Source organism: Buteo buteo, chromosome 12 (genome assembly GCF_964188355.1).
Source record: "Buteo buteo chromosome 12, bButBut1.hap1.1, whole genome shotgun sequence".
In the NCBI taxonomy this organism is placed as follows: domain Eukaryota; kingdom Metazoa; phylum Chordata; class Aves; order Accipitriformes; family Accipitridae; genus Buteo; species Buteo buteo.
Genome location: NC_134182.1, coordinates 14,682,663 through 14,710,471, shown reverse-complemented (window position 1 = coordinate 14,710,471; position 27,809 = coordinate 14,682,663). Strand labels below are relative to the sequence as shown.

The following is a 27,809-nucleotide window of genomic DNA, read 5'->3' as shown; positions in this document are numbered from 1 at the left end:
GACAGGCGCTGGCAGCCGGCTGCCTTCAACACAGAGCGAGTGGCGTCCTGCTCAAGCGCTTCACTTCCACCTTTTTTTTTTTTTTTCCGGGGGGTAGGGGGATCGCCCCCAAAGTGTTCCTTGGCTTTGGTGGACAACTTCGCCCAAGTGCCGCTTGGCGGGGGGCGGGGCTGGCGAGGACAGGCTGTCCCCCGCCGCAGCCGAAGCCCTCGGCCCGGAGGCGTCCCCGAGGGGCCGGGAGCCCCGCGGCAGCGCCAGGCGCTGCGCTGCTCCGCGCTGCTCCATGTGCGCGGGCGGGGGAGGAGGCGTGTCCCCACCCCGCCGCCGCGCCGCCTCCCGCTCGCCTGCCAGCCGGCCCCGGCGGAGCGGAGCGGAGCGGCGCCGGGCGCGGAGCTCCCCGGCCCCGCCATGCCCGCGGCCGCGCCCCGGCCCCGGCCGGGCCCCGCGGAGGCGCCCTCCCGCCGGCGCTGAGGCCGCGGCCGCACCTGCGAGCGGCACCGCCGGGGGGGCGCGCAGCCTCCGCCGCGCCCCGTCTCCCGCGCGGCCGCTGGGGCGCCCGCGGCGGCGCCTCTCCCGCCTTCCCTCCCTCCCTCCCCCGCTCCGTCCCTCCCCGCCCGCCCCGTCGCCAAGCGGGAGCCGCCAGCGGTGCGAGCAGAGCCGGAGCCGGGGCAGCCTCCGCCGGCCGCGCTGCCCCCCGCCTCGCCTCGCCTCGCCGCCCTGCCCTGCCCGCCCTTCCCCTCCTCCGCGCCGCCCAAGCCATGAACTTTGGCCGCGGCCCCTCGGTGGTGTTGAACGTCGGGGGCACCCGGTACTCCTTCTCCCGGGAGGTGCTGAAGGATTTCCCGCTGCGGCGGGTGAGCCGCCTGCACGGCTGCCTCTCGGAGCAGGACGTGCTGGAGGTGTGCGACGACTACGACCGCGAGCGGAACGAGTACTTCTTCGACCGGCACTCGGAGGCCTTCGGCTTCATCATGCTCTACGTGCGGCACGGCCACCTGCGCTTCGTGCCGCACATGTGCGAGCTCTCCTTCTACAACGAGATGATCTACTGGGGGCTGGAGGGCTCCCACCTCGACTACTGCTGCCAGCGCCGCCTCGACGACCGCATGTCCGAGACGTGCACCTACTACGCGGCGGAGGAGCCGCCGGGCGAGCCGGCCGGCGGCCCCGAGGGCAAGGGCCGGCGGCCGGCGGGAGCCGAGGGCGGGAAGTGGCTGGAGAGGATGAGGAGGACTTTCGAGGAGCCCACGTCTTCCGTGGCCGCCCAGGTCCTGGCCACCGTCTCCATCCTCTTCGTCATCGTGTCCATGGTGGTGCTGTGCGCCAGCACCCTGCCCGAGTGGCGGGTGCCGGAGAACCGCAGCGTGGAGGAGCAGAGCAGGTACACGGCAGAGTCAGTGAGGGAGCCCTCAGGGTAGGAGGATCCTTTATTTTCCCGCTGTCCGGTCCCCGTGTGTCCCGTCCAGTGTGTCCTGCCCCTCGTCCCGACGGTCCGTAGCCGTGGCCGCCGCCGCCTTAAAACCCTGGCCCTGAACGGGGGACCCGGGGGGTGCGGGGGTGTCTCGGGCGAGCGGGCGCCGCTCCGCCGCTCCGGCTCCCGCCGGGCTCTGCCCCCACCGGCGGCTCCGAGCGGAGGGGACGGCCGCGGGAGCGGAGCCCGGCGGCGGGCAGGGCAGCAGCCGTGCTGCGGGCAGCCCGGGGCCGGCCCGCAGGCAGCCCGGGGCCGGCCCGCAGGCAGCCCGGGGCCGGCCCGCAGGCGGGGGTCTGGGGCGGGCGGGCGGCGGAGCAGGTGCCATCGGACCACGGCTCCTCTTCCGTCTGCGCGGCATCCGGGAGCTCTTAGTTGCCCCCTTTTAGGAGCCACGGGGCTCCTTAGCCACACAGACGAGTTCAGACACCGGGAAGATCATATCGGGCCTTAAAACTGTGGAAAAGAAGGGAAGGAGAACCCTGTGGGAAAAGCACAATCCCGTAGGTACTCCGCCTGTATTCATACAGGTCCTTCTGCCGGAGCAGATCCCCTGCCTGTTACGGTTCTCTCGTGTAAAATCTTGCGTGTGGGAAAAGCCTTACCCCCGTTCCTCTTTCCATCTCAGATTCTCTATGTGGGGGGCAGAGACGATCAGGCTGCGCAGTAAGCTCTTGCAAAGGCACCGTATAAGCACCCCACTGTATGAATGTAGCAGATGTTTACATTTCCTCTAGATAAAAGGTGTGTAAGCACACTAAACGTTGCAAAACAGTTGCAGAAACCAGGGCATGGGGTATAAGGCTCAATCCCGAGCCTTCCTAGTAAGAACAAACCCTTTGTCATCTTCTTGGTGACCTCGGCTTAGGGTTACATCGATGCAACTCTGCTGACTTCAGGATCGTTGCTCTCTCTCTCTCCTCTCTCTCTCTCTCCCTCTCCTGTTCCCTAGAGAACAGAATCAAGACCACTCTGGTAGGATTTCTCCCGTAAATAAGACTGACGTATAAAGAAAGAAGTAAACGTTTCTTGTATTTGCTACCTTCTCCCATCTTTTAAAACAGACAGGATATTCAACAAAAAGTTTTCAGCTTTTTGCTGCTAAAGGGGTCCTACAGAGAAATTGCAGCCTTGCCATTATGAAATCATCATCTTTTACCATAGAGTTAATTGGAATGTGATGTATTATATCTTAGTAGCCAAATTAATTCCCTGGAAAGTATTTTCATAGTTTCCATTAGCTTAATGGAAAACTGCACCTGTATTTCTCACTGTACCTGAGCCAAAGAATTAATTGTATGAACAAAAAGAAAGCAGATACAGATTGGGAAGCTGTTGATTCCTGCTTAGATTCAGATATGTCAGAAGTTGCTCTTACAGGTTCTCCCAGTTAAAAAGCCTTATTTAGGCTTTGCAAGGTTATTTCAAAGGGTGGATGCTCTGGGTGATCTTACTGTAAGGCAGCGAATTGACACAGGAAAACAGATGCAACACCACCATAGCATTAAGGACATCGGTCATATCTTTGTTCACATCTTCATGGTGTGGGAGTCAACAACAATTTTTCTCTTACTGAAAGAGTTCAACTTGCAGAGGAACAAGGCATACGACGTGTAGTTTTTCTTTCATAGTACCTTTGTTTTCAAGAACATGTGTGTATTATGTACATGCATAATTTTACTCTTCTGAACAATTACATTTTGTATACCAAGTGTTTGAAGGATAAGGTCCTAAATACTTGTATGCTACAGTAGCCAAGCTCTTCACAGGGCAGTGAGGGCTACTTTTAAAAGCAGAAGAACCACTATCTATGGTAGGGTGAGTTTCTTCAGTACTCCTTGTAGTACTCTGTGAATTTGCAACAAAAAAAAGAGAGCTAACTGTAAAAGTTGCGGCTGAACAGTTTCTAACCATCTTCTTGCAAAAGTCTGTCACATATAAACACTGATACAGGCTGGTTCATTTCACGTGTGACTTCACCTGTGTGCTCTCACTGCACAGGAACTGATAGCAATTTAATGGCAAACACATGGAAAACGGATAGAAATGTGTTCCTTTCTGTCCACAGCTGGTCACCTGCTGAGGTGACCTTGTTCTCTCACAGGAGCCACTCCTTTCCTTATTGCGTATGCTGCATCATGACTAAAAAGCCTGTTATGCCTGGAAAAAAAGGTGTGAGCTACAGTTGCTTTTAAGTGAGTGATCCAGTTTGGTTACAACTACTTATACATGCCATAGGATTTGACCTAACATGCCCAGTTGTCATCTGACTTTATTTCCCTTTATTTGTTTATAGTTTCTTTTGTTTGTAGTTATTTCATTTAAAATTAGTTAGGTTTTCAAAACCTAAGTAGCTAAGTGGCTTATTTGAAAATCTGCCCACAGAAATCACACAGGAGTGTCTGGGATTGCATACTCTGGCAATACGGTCCATCTTAGGTGAGAAGGCTTTTAAAAATCTGGCCACTAGTTTCTGATACATTTAAAAGTTTGAAGCCAAATTCTGTTTTTTTGTTTATTAACCAAGGTTCCTCACTGAAATAAAGAAATTTTATCTAACATGATAATACAATAATTTATATTTTTTTTTTGTCAAGAGAAATTGTGACATTAATGCTGTATGCAAGTTTTGACTCGCATGGCACTGTAATTACTACTATGAAGACTTTACATTATTCTAAAAACATACTTTGAAAAGTTTTGGAAATGAAAATTGAATGGGCTTATCCAGAAGTCCTTAGGCTGTAGATATTGGATGTAACTAACTATTCAGATCAGCATAAGCCACTGCTTAGAAGAGGTGAGAACTACCTCATGAAATTCAGCAACTTCTTTGATACTTTTAGTCTCTCACATGCTTACTAATAAACTCCCCTGTCCTTCCCTTGATGTTATGTTACAGTTCAGAAAGGTGCCACATGGATTATTTCTGTAACTGAACTGTAGTAACCATCCCCAGAACCGCTTTAGTAAGAACAGCTCTAGCAGTGTGTCTCCAGCTTGCCTGGACATCATCTTTAGAAGTGAGGGGGTCACCAACCCTGTAATTTACAAAATCAGCCTCTTTAATGAGGTTTGCAGTGGGGGCTTGCTGCAGCTGCCAGCTAATACCAGCTGTGTTTATTTTCCTTGTATGAACACCTCTTCACCAGAAGAGGAATCGAGTCCACCAAACTTTTCTCAGAAACCGTTATGTTGTTATGACTTATCATGGTGACCACACTCTCAAGGGTGAACAGCCTATAGTTCTTTCTGATCCTGTGGAGTAATACCCTTTAGAGGGCAACAGAGAACTCCACGAGTAAGCCTTTTCAAGGAGAGAGGGATGGGGAATCTGACCTCCGAATTTCACAGATCTTACAGACACTGACAGTGTAATTCCCTGATTTGCAGGGGGGTTGCCTTCCTCAGGTCCGTTCTCGGGCTGAGGGATGAGTTACTGAATTTCTTGGATTTTAAGATTTTTGCTCTCTTCCCTGCCTTGGCACGTTGCACTTATCAGAGCTAAAGATTTGCATCAGATATGCACAGTTTAGGAGCAGACAGCAGGGACACCTGTCTCCCCTTCTGTTGCTTCTGGCAATTTCAAGTCATCTTTGCTTGCCTCTGAACTGTGCCAACAGATGCATACTGCGAGCCTCTGATCACGGACCTGTCCACTCGCTGATCGTAAGGATAATCTTTTGGGGAGAGCTTCTCAAGCCTGTAATAGGAAGTCATTTGAAGCTGCTTGACTTACTGCCAGCACAGTTCTATCTACCTGCCTTTAAACTATTTTTCTAATGCTAAATGTGAGTAGCTTGTTAGCACAAGGGAGAGACTGTTGCACCTTTTCCGCTTACTAATCATGATTAAATTTGTATTGAAAGAATCACTTGGTTATCAAGCCTATATGATTGCTGTGTTCTTAAGCAAAAGCAAATAAACACAGTAACTTCTCCAAACAGCATCTCTCAACAGATGCCAGTGGGCTTTTTTTCATCTCTGCAAAACATCAGCTTAAAAAGTTGCATTTAAATTTTAAACACACAAAAATCACCATTCCTTTATGGTGGTGGAATTTCATAACACCCAAATGCTCATGTCCAACATCTGTTCAAAAAAAGTAAGAACTTCTTTCCTGGGTGAGATCTAACCTGAACACCACATTTTTGCTAAGTTAAAGCAGTAGGCTGAAGGTAAAGAATGGAACTACAGACCTAAGTTAAAAACACAGACGTGGATTCTTCTAATGAATCCACGAGCTTTTTGAAAACTAGAGATAACAGAAGGAACAGACATGTATTGCTGCCTGGCCACAGGAGAACCTTACCGAACTCGCCAGGGCTAGGTGCCGCTCATGTTGCAAGCATATGGAAAAGATGCTGAGGACCCCCAGGGCTCGAGATGTTCATATCCAGGTATCCCCTGAGAGCTGGGTCATTACAGCCTCCCACATAAAACACTGGATTTCAATGCATCAAGACATATTATTGCTACCAAAGCAGGGACAGAATGGAAAAAAGCCAGCAAGGTTTTTAAAGCAGGGAAACTAGCTGTTCTGTGGCCCTTACTCTACAGTTTGTAGTGAGACAGAAACCCTGCTGATTTCAAAAGGATTAAAAAAAAAAAAGACATTTGCTGAAATGACTAGGAATCTTCCTGAGCAGGAATTTGATACTTCTGGCTACTGCTTGGAGGTTTTTCAGGTTTAATGTGCTTTACATGAAAATAGGCTTTAGCAACAATTTAACAAATCAGTGCTGACAGACTTTAATCCTGTTATATACTGCCTTTAATCATATTGTCTGTTTTCCTCATGTGTCCCGTTGATGTGTATGTTTTATTTACAAGCTTAATAGATAATAGTGCCACTAATGAATATTTTGGCTAGATTTCAACCAACTCACCAGGGGATATTGAAAGTATACAAATTGGCATGCTGGGGCAAAGAATAATGCTAAGTTGAGATATTCTAAGACATTCACAGTATGATTTTTTTAGTAATAACAAACTAGTCTTGTTAGTGATTGAAAAAATAATTTCTGAAGTGGTTTAACTCACTGTACATAAAATAGCTTATTCTGAAAGGAAGTTACCAGATGGAACAGAAAATTGAACAGTGATGGGATTACAGTAGAAATGAGGCTTACAAAGGCTTGATTTTCTGTTTATGGACAAAAGACTCATTAGAGCAATCTTGAAAGACTGTTAAGTACGAAGTGGCTTAAAATTTTAGGAGAAAAACCCTCTTTCATGTGCTTAGGTCTGGGACAATGAACAGTAAATTTGAGCAGAAATAACCTGAAACTGAATAAAAATTAGGACTCAGTATTTGCTCTGATTATTTATAAATTTTGTGGGGAATCTTCAAGCAAACACTTCATGAGTTTGCTTTTAATTTCCCCTCTCCTTTTTGAATAACAGCTATTTTAAAACTGAACTGATGGGGGGAAAAAACCAGCCAAAAACTGTGATGGAAGTTTGTAAAATAGGTACTACATTTTACCAAATCAAGCTCATGATATAATTATATAGTTATAGATTTTAATACAGCATTATTCCAAGAACAGGCAATAAAAGGCAGTCTGTCCTGTGAATATGCAGCAAATACTTTTAAGAATTGATTACAGAAGATACAGTAACTTTAGCCTTCTGAGTGCATGCATTTTATTTGGCTTTAACCTTCATACCCAGTTCTAAGTTCTCTTGAGGACTAACTGTTAAATAATGCTTTCCTTATTAGATGTTATTTATCTTTTAACAAGGTTAGCTATAAAGATAAGACTACAAGGAGAGGGAGACTTGATCTGAAAGTGGAAACGTAGTATGTAGCACTCCAGATCTCCCAACAGGCCAGAGGTTTCTAGTTCTTCTCACCAAAGTACGCACTTTTACGTGATTCACCAGGACTGCCGAAATCCATCTACCCAGGCAAATAGAAGTGACAAGACAGGAAAAATGAAAAATGTTTCACTGGTGGCTAAGTAAGGAGAGGAAAGAAAAAAAAAAAAGGGACACCCTTCTTCATTATCTTGTCCCTAGCCAGGATGCGTATAATTGATGAGAAGGAAGGAGAGATGTAGAATGGAGAAATGGAAGTGCAGTATATAATGGAGTGGCAGTAATGCATCCCCCACTGTCTTGATCTTGCTTTGTCATTTTTGCATCAGTGATGCTCCTTAGCTCTCTTAAAGTCTGTTCTACAATAAAAGACTTCTTCAGTCCTACCTACTGAAGAGATTTACAGTATCTCTTGTGCTAGGAACTGCCAGAGTAAAACAATGGGCTGATCACATTTCATGGATTTTTACTTGTACAACTATTCCCCAAAGTTATACCGGACCACTAAATCAATGTTGATTCATAAAGAAGACTTCTACTGAATCACAACAATCAGGACCTAACTTCCTTAAAGCTCAATTTAGAGATAACCTGCCTAATTTGTGACAAAATGGAGGAATCACATTTTCAACGCATCAGGAGGAAATACCGAGTGAAAAAGCTTTACATTTTAGTATAATTACAAATTGCTTTTTCATTCAAATGCTCCATGTCACAGGGTATAGGCAGCACTACCAGAGAAATCTCATAAAATGTAATGAAAGAGAGTGTGTTGGAATTGTTGAATATTCCTGGCTGCAACTTTCTATCCACATATAATTTTTCTTTTAATAATTACAAGAAATCTCAACTAGCCAACGTGTAAGTACATTCAGACTTTATCGGTGTGTCCATTACCATGATCTTGCTGTTTCACTGATTTTACTAGGGAAAATTTCAGGTATTTCCTCATCGTGTAAAAAGGATTTAAGAGAACTTACCCATTAACATTTTTTCTTTATTTTTTTCAACATAAAGGAATGATAACCCACATAATACAATAACTTTCATATATTCTGTACATGACACTTGTTTAGAAGACATGATCTAAGCATTTTTTAAAAGAAATTAAATCTGCATCTGAGGTAGTTATCACTGTCATTATTAAAAAACCACCAGTACTTTCAAAAGCTTAATTTTTAAGAGAACATGTAATTCTTAAGAGCAAGCTATTTTTTAAATTCACAGGTCTTTCCATCAAAAGGTGCTAACATGAACAAGTGTTTTATAAGCCCTTTATGAAGAAAGGCCACTTGCTTACAGAACTTTCATTTTTATTCATGAAACAGCAAAAACAAGGTCTGATTTTATGTGAATAATCATTTAAGTAATTAATTTATGTTCATTTAAATTTGCTGTGGCTGGAATTACAGTGTACCTTACAACTTTAGATCAACTGACCGTTGCTGTTTCCTCCATTTTTTAGCATAAAACTAAAGTGAATGAATGAATAAGATGAAATTAATAAAAAAATAAATAAAACTTTAGTGTATGAAAGTTAGTTTATAGAGTCTATTAGTATAATTATAGAAGTTACAGAAGAATATTTTCTTTCTAACAGGCCATTGTCTTAATAATAACAATAGATTTCAGAACTGGTAAAAAATTATGCAGATATGTTAGGGAAGCAAAATTTTAGGTTTGAAATGCCAGTCAGATTATTACTTGCAAATCATTACATTTCTACAGACACTACCTTGTTAGGATCCCTGTAGGAGCAAAAAAGCTCTGGTTGTATGTGGTATTTTCAAATCCCCAATCTTGCATCAGTTTGGCTTCAGACCTGTTGATATGAGAAGGCATTGGTCATTGGCTTTTTCTTTGCTCAAACTGTTGGTGAAAAAGATAAACAAAGGAAAGAGGGAAAGATTAGCTCCCATTCCCTCCTGTATTAAACAAGTGAGCGCAGTCTGAATTCTTAAGAAAAGGGTTATTTTCAGATGGGAGATTTGAGACTACATGCACAACAGTTATTAAATAATCTTAGAGCAACATTTTCGTCTTCTGTTTCTACCTTCCACTGGTTTCAAGTTGAGATATTCTCAAGTCTCATTCACTGCACTGGGACTTGAAAATGTTTAAGAAGATACTGAAGTCACCTTCCAGGATTTCTTTTCTTAAGGCCATTGTTTGTATTTGGCAAGAAGATGATCTTGCCTATTGCTTTGGTTTCCTTGACATTTTTGCTGCAACACAGTTTAGGTGGAGTCACATTTAAAACAAAAGAAAAAATTCAGTAACACAGAGCATAGTGGTAAATAGGAAGACACAAGCTTATTACTTGGTGTACCCAATGATGAAAAATAAAATACCATCTGTATTTACTGGCAGTACCTATAAAGTTCTGAATATATTTATAGGTAAGCCCCTGTTTGGGATGCAAGTCAGACTGGTTTAGGCTGGTTCCTGAAGAGCCAAGTTGCATGAATTATCCAACGCGAAAGCTGATTCCTGCCTACTCCATCTTCACTTCCTTTTTAGTCTAGCAGTCTGGTTCTATACATTGTTGTTCATAACCAGCCAGTTCACTGATCTGCAGTCCTTAGCATTCCCAAGTGGATCACGCCTCACAGATTTAAAACAAACAAACAAAAGAACAAAATCCCCCCAAACTCAACCAACAAAACCAAAACAAACAAAAAAAGGTTTTCTAGATAACATTATACATTGGCATCGATGGCATTTCCTGTAGGGTTCCAGTTTTTGTAGGCATACTTGCCCAGTATTAGAATCAGTCGCAATCTGTAATTCAGAGAAAATGATCCATGAGTGAGTTTTTAGCAATGATCAGTTTAAACTCCTCAATAGATCCTCAGGTTAATTGCTGAAATCTGGTGCTATGTGCATAGGATAAGAATACCATGGCTTTCTGTTTGTCGGTTGTGAAGGTCTGAGTGTCAGTTTGGTAATATCTGTGAACAACCCAAACATCCACTAAAGCTTTTGCACAGAAATAAATACTGTACTTTGTTTCTTTTGACAGGATAATTGAAGCTATCTGCATAGGCTGGTTCACTGCAGAGTGCATTGTGAGGTTCATCGTCTCCAAAAACAAGTGTGAGTTTGTCAGAAGACCTCTCAACATCATTGATTTACTGGCAATTACTCCTTACTACATCTCTGTTCTAATGACAGTTTTCACAGGGGAAAATTCACAGCTTCAGAGGGCTGGCGTCACCTTGAGGGTCTTAAGAATGATGAGGATTTTTTGGGTGATTAAACTGGCTCGTCATTTCATTGGCCTTCAAACACTTGGTCTGACTCTGAAGCGTTGTTACAGAGAGATGGTGATGCTACTTGTCTTTATCTGTGTTGCTATGGCAATTTTCAGTGCACTTTCCCAGCTTCTTGAAAATGGGCTGGACTTGGGAACAAAGAATAAGGATTATGCCAGCATTCCCGCTGCTTGTTGGTGGGTGATCATCTCAATGACCACGGTTGGTTATGGTGACATGTGTCCCATCACTGTACCAGGAAGGATTCTTGGAGGAATTTGTGTGGTTAGTGGCATTGTTTTATTAGCCTTGCCAATCACTTTCATTTATCACAGCTTTGTGCAATGTTACCATGAGCTCAAGTTCCGATCCGCTAGGTACAGTAGAAGCCTCTCTGCTGAATTTTTAAATTGACCAAACTTGCATTCTGTTGTAGTTACTTGCTCAGCTTTGTCTTAGAAGAGAATGGTGGGAAGTCCCTTCGCGTGTCCTCCTTGACTGGATGGTCCTATGGAACAACATTCTCGCCAGCCTGGAGAAAGCCCGTCACCATTCAGACAGGAAGGATGGCCATCTGCCTTGAGCACCTTGCAGGGAGAGGGAGTGATGTTTCAAATTTGAGAGAACAAAATCAACAACAGAGGATTCAGAAGTCCTCAACCAGACCAGTCTGGTCTTCAGTTTGCCTTTCCACACAAAAGCAGAACAAAAACCGGGCTTAACACTGAGATCTGTCATTCCCATCATTACATCCTATACCATTCTAAGCAACGTGTAGCAGAAGTTTTTCAAAGATTTCAGTATCTAAATGCTCCATAGAGGCATTGATAACTTCTTGCCTGAAGTATCTCCACTTCTAACTCAGATAACCAATGTAGATACTGAAGGAGAATCACTACTACTTTTGAGCTTCGCAACAGAGTAGAGCTGGTTCTGTAACTCTGGAATGATGAAGAATATAGGTCTGTAGGGCAAAAAAATCTTGAGGCCTGATTCTGATCTTTGATGAAGCACACAAATCTTCTGTAAAACCACTGAAGTCAGTGGCATTGCTCTGAATTTGATAATTCAAAGAAGTGCAAGAAGTGCACCTCTGAATGGTGTAGCAAGGACTTCCTTAGCCACAATTAAATTTCTTTTCTGGAACCAAATTGTTAGTAGAAGCAAGTGTTGTACTTTATAAAGATCAGCATAAAAAATCAGGCATTGATAAATGTATTTTCTGGTAGCTAAGTGGGGGAGCTATCCAAATTTTACATACATTCAGTTCAACTCCATCCACCTGAAGTTACATACTCATAAGCATGTATTTTTTCCTCCCATTTAATTAAACATATATATCATAGTGAAAGTTCTCTAAGACAAATTATAAGATTCCATAAGACAAATTGTAAGATTCCATCACTTGAAACAGTCTGGAGAAAGCACTGAAAAATAAAGGGTAGCTGCTCCCTGTCAGATGAGACTCTTCATCACCTTTAAACTCTGCAATCCTTATTGAAGGATACACTTTAATGGAAGTTTTAAAAACAACTGTAAAAAGCCCAGAGCATACCAAAGAAAGTAAAATATAGAGGTGTGAGCTGCACTTGGCAAAATGGTATATTCTCCAATGTAACTAGAAAATTAAAATGAATCAAGTTAGGTTCTGAAATATTGTTCGCTACATTTCTTGTGTAGTACTGCTTAATAACATCATTCAGTATAATTCTGAAAGGCTGCTACATAGAAATGTGCAGTTAGATACTAAAACACATTAAGGTACAACTTTAGAAATTTGGGTACCAATAAATATCAACAGAGAGCCTTCTTATTAACATGGGAGTTCAGAGTCATGAGCATCGTTGAATTTGGTGTGCTTGCCTGGAAATACTGCATTTACTATTACTGTGCTGTAGAAGCAACTTTTATATACGTGTTTGTTAAAAGCTTTAGAAGTAAAATGAGTACCACCTAGAATACGCATCTCTGGAATTGCTCACTCAAAAGTACCACATTGGTCAGTAACCAGTACATCGAAGGCTCTACCCCGAGACCTGAAAAATTCATTATCATTTTAAGTGGTCTTAGTCTTAAGTAGTCTTAGAGAATTACACTGCAAACACAATTTTTCTGAAGACCTGAAAATAATTGTAGTAGCCTTCTTGCAGACAAGCTTGACTTTTCCTTCAGTAGTGTTTCAAGACTACATTATTAAGTAATGTTACAGCCATACCTCTGTTTCTTGCCACTGACGCATTCTGGTGTTCAGAAGGTTAGCTCTGTAGTTCCCTGTACTACTATATTTATGGCTTTTATATCAGAATCATGTCATTCAGAAACTGGCTCCAGCATTCCCCACAGAGAGGTGAATATGAGATAAGCAAAAATTTCTTTCTTAGGTGAGATTCACAGCTGATGTTAGTTAGGCAAGTTGTGACTTCAGAGACACTTAGATGTTTTACACCAGCAGAGATGCTGGCTCTGTATTCCTGCATGTGTACCTATATATATCCTGCATATATTATAGTCAGTTGAAATGTTGGTTTTTTTTCTCCTCACAAAAAATGTCCTCCTTGACAAAATTGAAATTTCAGACTTTAATCCAAACACAGCTGTTGAAGAAAATGACATTTTCATCTTCTAATGAAAAGTTTATTTTGACAGTATCAAAACCATTTTCAAGGAGAAAATAGCTATTTTTTTGTACTCTGCTCCAATTTTTTTTCCATTAAAAATAGTTTAAAAAAAAACCCCACTTAAGGAATTAGCCCTACAGATTTTCTGTTTTTAACGCTTGGGAAAAATACTGTTTTACATAAAACTCCTTAAAACTTAGCCTTTTGTCTATGTATTGTATTTAACCAAACCAATACTCTGAGATACAACCCTCCTCCCACAAAATGCCCAAACCATCATCACAATGACAATAGTTTGAAATCCATACAGAATATGAATATATTTCAAAGTATGTTGCAATCTTGGTTTCAACACAAAATAAAATGCATTTCAGCACTACCTGTAAATCTAATCTTTAGATGCCCGTACAAAGGAAAAAATGCAAATTAATGCACATAATAATTTGTGAATACCAATTTGCACCATGAATCATTTTGTATAAGCAATTAAGGACAGGAAGTTTTCAAAGATCCAGGCTATATGTGGTATACAAACAAAACGTTTGATCCTTTATAAAGTGTTTTCCAGCTAAAGAATCCTTTCCCAATGTAAAAAGATTATCTAATGAAAATAATTGTGTAAAGGAGATTATCTTAAGTCATACTTTTTTTTAACAGCCTATGTTCACTTTTTAGATGGCAAAATGTGAACAAAATGACCTAATGTATTTTTTTAATTTGAGTTATAATAAAAATATTTTGAAACTGCTCTATATAAGACCACTAAGGAGAGATACTGGGGTGTTGCTTTTTTATTGTTGTATGGTTATCAGTGTGTAGACTTTAGTTTCCTTAGAAACCAAGTTGAAGTAACGTGATCTTAACGGTAGCCTTAAAACAGAATTTTATAGTAAGTAAATAGGGTTCCTGGCTTCCAGTAATATATGTCATCTTATTTTCAATGGATCAGTGTTTTTTTAGTGGAACTTTAAAAAGCCTGAATTATATGTGTAGTCAAAAATAAGCATACTTTTAAACAGATGAAACTGTTTTAGTAGAAGTTCACTTGAGGCCATGTTTTATGCAGACATGGGGTGCAGTGCTCTATTTCAAAATACAGCATTTCAAAGCCAAGTGAAGACAAGGTGGCTTATTTCTAATCATTGCCAGTTAGAACCCTATACAATAAAATACTTCATGGGCAGTACCTCTTTCAATATCTGAAACATTCACAGTTGGGACAAATTAGATTAAATACAAATATAATAAAACTGGGGATAAATGAAGACAGCTTATATAATTGTGATTCAGCCTTTCTATTCATCTAAAACTAAAACCAATGCCAGTGAGTTTTGAACTGCCATTGTATGTTTGATGACAACAAAGGTTAATCATACATTACATACTAGGTTCAATCCTTAGGACTGACTTATTCGGAACTATATATTGGCTGCAGTCCTTCAAGGTACTGTGTACCACTTAAAAGCATTTGATCATTAATGGAATCACTGGAATGGAAACCTGTCTAGGGTACATTTTCCTTCTACAGTTCTACATGAAGCAGCATCCCCAAAATCACAAAGAATGGAGGATTATCATTTCCCTTGATGTAAGACTTGGAAATGATATTGTCATGATGAATACCCACCAAAAAAAAAAAAAAAAAAAAAAAGATTAATTTGCTTGTCTGATGATTTTCAACAGTTTTATCAGCATAGGGATCAGCCATTTAAAGATGTGATATTCATTCTTACTGTACAGTGGCTTATCCTGGTATACATAGCAGCAAGTTTGAGGAAGATAAAAATCCTGTTAATGGGAGATTCGTATCTTTATACCCACGTATGTAAAGGAAAAGGTACTGGGTTTTCATATCGTGTATGCAATTTGTGTCCATAAAGGAATCGGTCTTCGGCTTCTGTAGCATTCAACCCTCATGTTTCCAAAATAAAACTGAAGTCCTTGTGGGTTCAAAACACTTGTCTCTTCCCCTCTGGGTAACAACTACAAAAATCTTACCAGATCTGAATGTCTGCCAGGAAGTGGTCATATGCACACACCAGCCAGCTAAATTCAGCAGCCAAACCAGCCAGTTTCCTGGGAACCAGCACAACGAACAAGGTCTGCTGTGCTCTCAATTTTCTCCCACCTAAGAGGTTCAGGATAAAACTACTGATTAAAGTTTCATCATTTGAAGTACCTTGAAAATTTAGAATTATCCTTTCAAATGATCTTCGAAGGAGACATTTGCTGGAAAATTAAATAAGCTATGTGTAGCAAAAAGGATGATAGAGCTTTATAAAAACTTTTCCACTATGATTTTTAAAAAAGGAAATTGACTCTCATTTTCTCTTATTTGTAAAAGCAAACATGCAGGTCAGGATACATGATGCAAGTTAAACTCGCTACATAAAACAGATCCCTGTTTAAAATATGTAGACTTAGTGAGAAAGGTCTTCCAGCTTTGCTAGAGCTGTAACAGTTTACACTAGCTGAAGAGCTGCCCCAGCCCATATGGAAGAAACAACAAAATGCTGGTTTCATAGCAAAAAACTAATATGATGTATGGCCTGTGAAGTGCAACACAAAGTAGGGAGTATCTTTTGCAGATGAGAGGATAGGTTAAGGATCAAGAAGGCTGCACAGTGAGCAACCAAGACTGACAATCTGCTTGACAAGAAATTTTAAGAGCCACAGAAGAAGAATATAAATCTTTCGTCAAATTAATAAAATGTGAATGCCTGCAACTATACATTTTAGACTCCTTTGTTCTTTACAAACACAAAGGTTTATAATTCTATAGAACATTAATTTTATATATTGATTGCTTATCTGTAAAGAAAAATGTATACTATAATTTGAAAAAGTAATAAATGTGTTTTCTTGATGTGAATACACAATTAGATGCATAAAATCACATAATAAAATTTGCTGGTCTTGTTGCTATATTTCATGGACTAGTGGTCAAAACACAAATATTTATAAAATGTGTTCTTTTTAACAAATGAATTCTGTGGCTATTTATATTGGTATTGTACCTTGGCAAAAACTTCTTTCCTTTAACAATTTTTGGCTACTGAGAAGTCTGCAATTTAGAACCTAGGAGTTTTACTCAACAGAAAATTTAAGTATTTGATCCAGAAGTTAGTCTGAGCCAGAAAATAAAGTTAAATCTACACAGGGTTACTCTTCTGCAACTGAGTATCTATTATAATCATGGACAACAGAACTGTCAAAACAAAATTAAAAAGCAGCCATGTAACACATACATCATTCCTCAGGGATTACTTATAAGAACAAATCTGGAAAAATGGATTTAATTTGGCTTCAAGTTCACCAAAATGTATTTATGTTTAAAAAAAAAACCCCAAAACATCAACATGGTGTTCATTCTGGAATTTCAAAGCCACCAGAAATTTCACCAGTGCAATGCTTGCATTATTGTGAACAGATCTGAGACACTCTGGTGATTCTTCAAATGCAGCCATTTCAAAAGTACTTCCAAAAATAAACACAACTAATGTTCTTTTAAAAAAAAGCTTGAATATTTTAAGAGATCATTGAATTATAAACTATTATGGCACCAGCCCACTGCATTATTATGAAAATGAACAGACTTTATGTTTAGAAATCATAAGCATTTTTACTTCTCATATTTTAATTATTAGTTTTAAAAGTTTTACATAAAATCAGTGAAGAAACGAAGCAGGTATCCACATAGTCATATATTTTAGAAGTGTTTTTCTAAAAGAACTTCTAAAATATTTTGGAAGGGTTTTTTAATACTTTAACACTATTATTATTTTACAGATATGCTCATAGCAATCTGAGATGCAACTGTAAATACACAGAACCCCCCAAAATAAGCTCAAGTCTTGCTGTCTTGGGGAACATTTTATACATTTGTTTGCCATAAGAATTAAAAAAAAAAAAACAAACAAAAAAAACCCCAAAAACCAACACTAAAGGGGTTCATTAAAATCTAGGAAATCTAGAAGTTCTTTCCCTTGTACCCCAGAAATCTTCCACTTCAGTTTTCGTATTTCTTTTCACTGCTCTTTTACCAATATTGAAGTAGTAACTAGGAACTACAGTGAGGACCAGGCTTCTGTTGTACTATGTGCTCTGCAGCCATGGATCAAAATTATAGTGCTGCTCCCAAACCCCATATAATGCAAGACTGAGACAAAAATCAAAAGCTGTATGCAGACAACGGTGCAAGCAAACAACATGGCATTTCTCTGTAGCATGAGTGTAGCTTATGTATTGAGTCTGATATACTTTTAAGTATTAAATGTTCAAATACAATTTATTTTTTTCTCTTCAATTTAGAGAGGCTCCCAGAGAATGCAGCACTTACAAGACAGTCTTTTCTACATTGCTAAAGGCCTTGTCAGCTGTACAAGCCTCTAACCGTGACTTTTGTTGTTTGGGGTTAATATTTAAACTTGGTGTCATTTGATGGGATGCTATGAATGAGTAAAGTTGGGGCCATTTATTAGAATAGCATCTTGAATCCTTGATCCATGTAAGAGTAAAAGAGAAAAACAAACCCAACAGTGTATTCACTAAGTATAGTCATGCAGAGGCCCACTGAAAAGAAAACCATCAGTAAGAAATTTACTTCAATAAAAAAAAAACCCAAACCAAACCTGAAAATGTGGATTCCTGCCAGAGAGTCTTGCTTCTAGCCCTCAAATTTATATGAATTCCTTGAGTATCTCTGCCTTCAGGTGCAGTGTCTTTAGGCTGTACCTGTTGGGTCCTTTGATACAAACTAAGCCTATAGGTCACAGCAGCTTTTTGGTCTCCATTGACTCAAGAGGCTTAAAAACCAGGTATGTCTGAAGATAAAGGGAGTCAGGCAACCAGCAGTGAATAAAAGGTAGGCAAGATGAATTTAGCTTTGTTTTAGAAAATCTATTTGTCATCTGGGTTATAGAAGACGAAGTCTTGGATGTAAGTGCCAGGTTACTCTCAACACAAGACCAGGGACCATGAAGCTCATCTGCTTCTCTCCTTATAGCAGACTCCAGCATCTCTTATCTTGTTTTCTTAGCCGTTTCTCCTTTCACCTGATCCTCACTCAAGGAGCATTAAGGTTAAACATTAACATCCACGGACTGAGGCTGCTGTTACCTTTGCCTTCTCTTCACACAGACTGTCCCATTCACATCTGAAATGCAGTTCAACTCCAGATTATATAGCTGAGAATAAATATCGGTATGTTTCTGTCTCAGTGTAGGATAAGAAGCTCTCTCCTCCCCCACAATAAATGTCATATATAATGGGAAGAAACAGTCATGCAGAGCTTTTACAAAGCAGTACAAAATAGCCTAAATCATCCACATCCCACCCTTCATCTACAGTCTTACCCTGGGACGTCACATTCTGCAGTCCATTCAAATCCACTGACAACTCTGCAGTAAAGATCACCTGTCTGCCTTTGGCCACCTACTCCTGCCAGCATAAGTGGACTAGACAGCTGAATTACCAATGGGATGTTGGAGTTACAGATTTGTACTTCTTTACTTTTTGGTTGATTACTCCAAATTGCTGTTTCTACCAAGAAACAGTAAAGCAAACTGGCCAAGCTTGTACAGTACGTTTCCACAGGTTGGTTCACTTCCACCAGCGTATGAGTCATGCTAGAAGCAACTAACAGCCTTGGAAACTGGTAGGCTTTCACTCTAGTATTAAAGATCCCAGTTTAAGATCCTAAGAGGAATTAGTACCTTTATGTTCCCTGCTTTGGGGATTTATCCCTACTTAAGAGTCCAGGATTGTCATGCAAACTGAAAGAACATTGCAGAGAGCAGGTGTAAGACTAATTAATGAAAAAAAGGAAATGGGGTGGAGGAATAGGCAGAGATTAAAAATACTAAATACAGCATTGCAAAAGGCTCTGAGACAGTAATGAAGTCCTTTCTAAGCGACTCACCAAAAACTAAGAACATGCAATGCAGATAACTCTTGGACACAAAACACAATAGGACTTTGCTGTGCTTTTCAGCCCTCTTCCCCATCACTGCTGTTGTCCTGGCATACCCTCCCTGAAAACACATCTCTGCTTTCTCCCTTTGCCAGACTTTTTCCATCCAACTCCTTTCCTCTGGTTTTTACCCTTTTCCCAGCTGCCCCATTTTCTTTCTGCCACTAGCCACACTAGCAGGCTTCTGTGCTGGCACCAAATATTTCTGAAATCGCAGTGCCAGCCCACTGTCTCCCATCCCATCCTGCCCATTGTTTTCTGTCCTACTGTCATTTTTATAGGTACATCCTTATTACATTGAGTGTCCTGCCCCTTGAGTAACTGTGCTAAAAAGCAGTCCCCCAGTCCACTCATCCCTGGTAAATGTAACCCAACTGATACCTGCCTACTCTGCTAAAAAGAAAAACTTTCACCCATTTCTTTGGGTTACACACTGTGACAATAACTTGCATTGCGCCATCATTTGTGATTTACTATTTCCCTCTAAATGTTTTCTGAATGTGTGTGCTCGCAGATGCAGTCTCTCAGGTCAGGAGAATAAAAGAGAATCTGGCACCATCTCATCCCATTCAGCAGTCTCTTCCCTTTCCGTTGTGTGCTAATGACTACCAAAAAGCATGAGGCATCCACAGTAAGGGGATCCAGGGACTGCAGGCCACAACTCAAAATACGTACAAAAGCGAACAGAGGGCTTTGACTTAAAACCTCCCCAACAGTCACGTCCTTTCCTTTCAGAGACAACCACTGGAAACTTCCATGAAAATGTGCCATCTCAGCATGGAGGGTCCCTAACCTAGCCTTTAATCATGATAGCTGGTACACTAAACACAACCTTTTGCTGCTTACACAGGCTAAAGCTGTGGCCAGCACCATGTCAGCCAACTCCTCCTGCTCGAAGGCTAATAATAACATACGCAGCAAATGCTGCTCTGTTCAGCTCTATAACTTGGGCTCCCAAGCCACATCTTTATCCATTTTCTCCTACTATTTTAAAGCAGGACATAGTACAAACAATACTTACTACTTTGCTTTTAAAAAGAGTATGAAACAAAAGCTCAGCTAAAGCACCATAAATTGTCTTGGAGACGAGAGCAAGAAGATAAGCACTACAGCACTTGATTAGGCATTCTCACTGCTCAAAGGAGAGACACAGATCTCCTGAATCAAAAGATGTTCAGTTTGAGTGTTACAGTTCAGAGGGAAAATTGGGTAAGTCCATTGTAGAAACCTGCAGTTATTTACCAGTAGTCATAAATAATCCATAAACTCCCTACTAGGTATTATTTCCTCCTCATCTATCAAATATGCAAATCATATTTTATGATTTCTTTTTTTCTGTAACCAGCTTAAAGAAAGTTTTTTAAGCTGTAAGGTTGCAATCACACAAAAAGGAACAAAAGGGAACACACATAGGTATTGTTCTAAAGTTCAAATTGGTTTATGTGTGAATCAAAGGCAGCTCTTAGATTACACTGAAAATACATGGGACCTTAAGTAAAATCTTTTTAATAGCATTTGGAGAATGTTTCCCTTGTCTCTACCCATAAAACTTTCCTGTAAGGCAAGCGTGTAGATCTCACTCCTAATTCCTTTCTCCCTGAAGTACTACAAACATGATGCTATAATTGAATAACCTAGTGAAAGCAAATAAAGATCTTGGAGTAATTTGGTCCCCATTATTTTAGTGTAATCTCTACACTATAAGGCAAGTGTTTAGCCAGTGCTAAGAAGCTTGAGTTTCTAGGTTCAAATTGTATTAAACTGATACTGTCTGTTTGGTGGCAACTGGATCTGGGACAAGCAATTTAATAGGGTCAAAGTGGTGCCTCCAGCAATTCTGAGAGGGCATAGAAGCAAGTTTCCATTCTGCCATTGAACAGTAAGCAACAAATATTGTAGTCTAAAGGATATGGGGAATCCTTCAGGAAACCACAATCACATCAGCTCCACACTGCAAAGTCTAAAAAGAGAACTATATTGGGGAGGAGAAACAATCAAGAGTATGCAAAATAAAAAGCAAGTAAAATCATGGTGCCAAATCCCCATTTCCACAACTCCTCACCATCCCTTTTCAGTACTCTCAGGCTGCAGAATAGGATATAGCACTCTTAAATGAACATGCCTGCACCACCAATGGTATTGCAAGCTCTGATACTCCTTGGGAAAGCAGAACTCAGATTTTCCCCTTAAAAAAGCCCAGGCTCCTATATATTGAGCCAAATGAAACTCTCCGTTAGTAACTGGCATCCCAGAACCTACACAAGACAAAGGAGCCAGATACAGTTCAGCAAAATTTACTGTGAAAAATCTTTAGGAGGGAGGATGCTGTCAAAAGACATGTTTTCAACAAAAATTTTTACTCAGATGTTAAGCGTGGTCAGCAACTGAATCACACTGCTTCCATCCACGTACACATACCTGCACTCATACAGGTCATCTCTTGCTTGGGAGGAAACTATAAATAGAGATGCAAAGTGCAGTATGAAGAACCCAAATCTATCTACAGGCTTTGTAAGGCTGTGTATGCTCTGCCAAAGAAAAGTTCCTGCACAGTGCAGAGGCAGATGTTGCAGGCAGCATTTACTTGGAGGGCTCCCTATTTCTGCAACTATCCAACCCTTTCATGTGTGCAAGTGCTTGGCTCAGGAACAGTTCCTTTCAGCTTTCTCTGTTGATACTCCAATCACTCTGGCACACTTCAGTCCTCTTTTCTGCAGAGCTGCTACCGAGCTTCCCTCTTCCCCTCACTCCGGACTTTATCAGTCTTCTCACACACTGTTACCCAATCTCCTGAACTTCACGCTCTGATAAGGAGATAGAGATAGATAGTTCTTTCATCTGCTTGCACTCCCAGTTTTACAGTGTCCTGATGGCACTAAGAAAGCACAGACAGGTACACAGCAGCTGACAGAATATTTTAAAAGGGAAAAAAAAAACATTTATAATGTGGCAAGATAAAGGGGAAATGCATCAAAAAACCTGCAAGACTTCCTGAAACAGATCTGAGTTACACTACCACATGAAGAGACAAAACCATAACAATTATGTGCTTATAGAATGTCAGTGAGACTACAGGATGCTGCAGGAAAGATAATTAGGAGACTGTCAGTTGTAAAGGTATCACAGGGTAATGGTTCTTGCTGCTGGAAGAGTACAATCCTCAAAAATAAACATAGTCAAAACTATGCATTATTTTCAATGCAGGAGACACTGATCTCATGGCAGCAATCTATTTTTATTATATTACTTCTAATGTGCTAAATGATTCATAAAACAAGAATATTTTCTATGAGAAAGATTTCTCTAGTAACCAGACAGTTGATATTAGTATTACTGAATTTAAGTATGCCTTTTTTTTTTTTTTTTTTAGATCAGTCAGATAGAAACCCCTGAGAGTACAGCCTGCTGACAAATAATCTGGGCAAAGCTGGACCTTCTGCCTGAGTATGGCAATAGTTCAGCCAGCTCTGAATGGCTTTATTCCATGGCAGTACTTGGAAGAAGGGCTTAGAGGTAGTAGCTGTGAATGGGATTCTAGGCAGGCATTAAGATCTCAAAAATCCATCCTCACATCCCATCTTCCACAATTTACCAGGTTGTGCCTACTGTGGAAAGTAGCTGAGACAAGAGGAGCAATGTGCAGAATGAAATAGCCAATGCTGAGGACCTGACACCCACACCATACATGTTTCGGGGGGGGGATTACTTCAGACTAGTTCTAGTCTGGCCCTATTGTCTGAACACTTGTTAGCAACTGGAGCACATTAGATGTGTTCCTAAAGTGCATCTTACAGTCCACCAGGAAGTCCAGCTTCATCCAAAAATACATCCCAGCTGTGAGCTCCAAGCCTGCTTGCTCAGTGATACAAACCAAAGCACAGGTATAACTTGGAGGTTCACTTTAAAAGCATATTTCTGATTAAAAGCTTCCCAGTTGAGTACATCTGGAGGAAAGTTCTCTTTTTGCTCCTTATATTTCAGATTCTCCTCTGTAAAGTACTGGAGATCTGCTGTTTTCAACCTTTGTGGATCCACAGAACTGCAGACATTTCACTGGAGTTGCAGGTCCAGGCTCTTCTTAGACTACATCTTGGCTGAGTGGCCGTGGTGCACTGCATGGTCCTGGCTTCCTATTCACTCAGTCTGGAGACTCAGCCAAAAGCTGCAGTAGTTTCCCTCCCATAGAAAACTGTGTCCAAGAGCAAACTGGGAGATGGCTCTTTGGCTCTACATCTTAGACATATCCTTAGCTAAAACACAACCAAAAGATTTTACATGTCTAGCGCTCTCACAGTGATGCTTAGATGTAAAGTACTGCTACTTGATAGCACCACCTTAAGAATTATTAGCAAACAGTGATCCTCTGGTGGAAGAATTGCTGTTATTCTTGTTTCTTTGTCCTGAACAGCATGGATTCAATGCAACCTATCAAACAGCATTGCCTCAGCATGTACCTATAGGTCACTCTGCACTATGTTAAGGGTGGAGCTCTAACAAACACTTTATAACTTCTTCAGGAAATTACAACCCAGAATTTGCCAACTTGTTGAAATTTATTACCTACAATAGTTTGTTACAAAAACTCATCATGTGAAATGAGACTTTCATCTGTTCATATTCCTTATATCCTGAGGCGTGAGAGAGAAGTGGTAACACACGATCACATGCTAAAACGTGAATAAAATGACAAATTTTTAAACCCAAGCTTATGATTTTTGAACAGCTGGTGTTGGCAATCCTGCATGTTCATTGATTATTGCCTTCTCCAAGGAACTGTTAGAGTAGATACAGGGCAGTGTCACTGTTGGGAAAGGGTAAATTAAGCCCAAATATAGCTGTATAGAATGTTCTGAAGTGCGACTGATAATTACTAAAATTAAGTATGAGTGAGTAACAAGTGGGAGCTGGACCAAGAAAGCAAAAGACTTAAGTATTCAAATCAAGCAACCTGGTATAAATTGCCCCATGCATTTCCAAGACAATTGTATTTCAGTTGTTAATACTGAGAAACAGTGCATGGGATCTCTCCTCAGCCCATCACAATACCCTACTATCCATCTGCTTCATAATATACAAATGCACAGAACATTTCCTCTAACACATGTACAGAGGAGGGTTTTTTGGTCTATAAATCTTGCCTTATTCAGGGAAGTTTGTTACACTGCTGCACTAAGGATGTGGTTGTCTCTGGACTCCAGTCTGTGGATTTGCATATGGAAAGGCTGACAAGAAGAAATGAATACAAGGACAATGCATCATCCTCCCAGTATCTACAACATTTCTGAGCAAAATAAATTTTTGCTGTGGACTGCTGACTTTTTGAGAGAGAAACACAGCCTAAGGAGGGAGAAGGAAGAGGTGAAGGAAGGCTTTGGCAGCAGTGTGAGAACAGAAAACCTTGCAGATATATTTCACCTCTCAATGCCCAGAGATACTGCTCACTTTATTTGGGAACCTATTTCACTACCTGTATAATGTTTAAAGGAAAAGTTCAGGAAGAATAAGGTACTCCCATTGTGAGATTTCCCTTCTGGTTGTAAAGGAAAAAAATATGTCACAGCAGAAAGCATGCAGACAGAAACTTTGAGCTGTGGTTGTCCCTGTCAAAGTCAACAGCAAGGGGCAAAGTATCCAACCTTGCAGTACAGCATTTCAAAAGTGGGAAGTGTTATAAGCCATAGAGATAGGGCCTGGAGATTTCAGGATTACTTTCTCAAAAGTAGAATAAATAGGGCTTTTAGGTAATTATTATTTTACTGACAGCCAACACTGATGTCTCAATCAGACAAAAATTTTACCTTCACTTCTGCAATTCTGCAAATAAAGGGGAAAAAAGCAAAGACATCAAAGGTGAAAACTAGTGAAAGCAATATTTACTGTAGGTTCCTATAATGCTTTTCACATCTGGAGACTGGAGGATAGAAGAATACTTCATTGCTAACCTGAAATAAACCCCTGCTTTCACAATTTCCATTCTGCTTTTCTACAGGTACCACATAACTGCAGAGAAACGGTCTATAAAAAGCAAAACTTATTGCCCCAGAAGCATTAGTCAATCATTAGGCTTTACAACAATTATATCATCAAGTTTTCAATTCCTTAATTTACTTTCTCAGACAAGTTCTGCCTGAGAACCTGGAAAGAATACTATACATGTGTAACAAGAGGTAGATAACCCCCAAATAAAATTCAACACCTTTAAAAAAAATTCCTGATCCCCATCATACTACAGTCAACACAATGCCCTTATTGCCAAAATTGCTATTGCTATTAAGTAGGTATTGCTATCAAGTATTTCACGTGTAGAAGCCTTATGTCAAGACAGAAGTGCCCATGAAACAGAAGCGCAATATGGATTTCTAAATTCATAGAGAAGATATAAATGGCTGCCTCTTTAATCCCATCTCCCTCAGAAAAAAAGCAAGAATTTTGTTGTAAGAAAGATATACAGTAAAAGCTTTGGTTAAATTTATATTAATATTGTAACTGTATGAACAGTCTTAAAATTAAAAACTATTTCTATTAATTTTCAGCATTATTAAGTCTAACAAAGAGAAATCTCTTAGTTGACAATAGTAGTCTATTTCCAAGAGTAATCTGTGCTGTATTCAGTAGGTATGGGCAATAAAGCACCAATAAATTCAGGTTTTAGAAGTAACTACTGCCTTAATCTGTGCATAGACTTAATTCATTTCTTTCAGTTGATAACACGATTCAAATGGAACATGTTTACAATGTCACAGTCTCTCACATTAACAGAGCTTATGTTTGGTGATCACCTTCTAGTTTGGGGGTTTGTATATATTATGTACACACACACACACCGCAAATATTAAGCAAATCCAATCTAGTACTCTTAAAAATGAGTACTGCATAAACAAAACATAAGCGCACATGGCAATTTCATGTTCTAAATCCACCCACACAGTTGTTCTCAGCAATTCAAGAAGAGAGTTGCATGGGCAGATTCACAGAATATGAGTTACAGACATCTGTGCCGAAATAATGATCAGCATATGAAGGTTTTGTTCATTAAGCAACAGAATAAGATCTTGTTTTTTTATTTATTTTACCCTCAAAAAGAAAATAAATACACAGAAATTGCAACAACAACAAAAAAGCAGAGTAAGTTCAAGGTATTCTGCTTCTTTCATTCACTCCCAGAAATCTACCAATCTTGAAGCATAATCCTAGTGCTATTCCAGGAACAAGCCATGATAAACAAACCTGCATGTATGAAATCAGTTACCTTAAAAATCTGGGAAAAAATGAATAAACTACAGTGTAGCCTGTAGGACAGTATTGTCTTTAGCTGCTGCCAATACCACACTGCAGATGAAGATACAAAATCCCTAACAGCCCAGATGTAGAACTGCCAGCCCCCATGAATTATTCGCCTCGGTGTCTAGAAGTCAGAGCTCACCCTGAAGTTCAATGCAGGAAGTCTTTTCCTTCTGGGACACTTTGTTTACATTAACTCTCCATGTTTTATGGTCCACAAAGATGCCCAGTCTTTCTTTGAACCCTGCTAGGGGGAGTGGCCTCATTTTGCCCCAATTACTTCCTATGGCATTAAGTTTTACAGTCTAATTAACCATTATGTCAGAAATTTTGATAAGCAAAGCAGTGTTGGCAAAAGTCTAGAGACTAAAGCAAAAGATGGACCAAAAGCCTAAGGCAAAAACAAGTTTCTTCCTTTAAAGGAAAGACTTTATGCTATTCTGATTTTACTTTCCTTTTCATAAAATGTCCCCATGATCCCGTATTAGAACAACAGCAGAAGCTTTATTTGTAACTGTAATTTTATTCATGTCATCCTCCCATGCATCTCTCTTGCAAGGTAAACAATTGCCCATCTTCAATTTTGTGAGCTAAAACAAGAGAGAGACAGCACCTAGGTTTTGTTTCAACAGCTTGCAGCATCAAAGTTTCACAGCTTACTTTTAAGCATCATGACTTAAACTGATTAACTGAAAAAGGGGATAAATTGTACATTTTTTACAGCCTCCCCAGAGCTCCAGGGCACGAACCTTTCCTTTCTGCAGCCTTCAGTCAATACTGAATGACTTTTCAAGAACTTGACTCAAGAGCATCAATGGAGCAAGAACTAGCTACACAATGGCGTTACCTCCAAGCACTGCCTGCCACAAAACCTGTACTCCTCTGAGATTATAGCATGTATTAATATTGGAAAAAAGGTAGAAGAGCAAGATATAAAACCAGCTTAGTAAGTGAGCTTGCCAGGCACACCTGTTTCTTCTGGCAAGTGCTGAAATAGCTGGACAGCAAGAGCTGTAGTGCATCTGGTGACAGATATGCCCAGTGAAGGTTCCAGAGTAGTTATAATACCCGCCAGATCCCATGGATTTCAATAGGTCAAGACTGTTACCACACAAACCTAGCCATGATTCACAGCATTCCACTCATTCAATAGTCTAAAAGACTATGTATACCCCATCTTCAGGGTCTTCTCCTCCATTACAGGCAGATTTTCAATCAAACATAACTTCTAGTTTTCTCAGAAATAAGTAGAATCCTGATCAGCAAATTCTTTTCTACTATAAATTATGCAGCCCATGTTCCAGTTCATTAATCCTGCCTGGTTGTGAAAGCTACAGGGATTTCACAATTCTTCCTGTAACATTTACAAAATATTTCTCTAAGTTTCCTACTTA

At 40.5% G+C, this 27,809-nt stretch overlaps 1 protein-coding gene across 1 annotated transcript; it reads left to right on the top strand.

The window, feature by feature from the left end:
* The first annotated feature begins 758 nt into the window (after window positions 1-758).
* KCNG3 (potassium voltage-gated channel modifier subfamily G member 3) lies at window positions 759-11,358 on the top strand. The gene is made up of 2 exons (XM_075042794.1): window positions 759-1,381; window positions 10,314-11,358. Exons 1-2 carry the CDS (start codon window positions 759-761, stop codon window positions 10,957-10,959), a joined length of 1,269 nt encoding a protein of 422 aa, XP_074898895.1. The 3' UTR covers window positions 10,960-11,358.
* The last annotated feature ends 16,451 nt before the right edge of the window (window positions 11,359-27,809 follow it).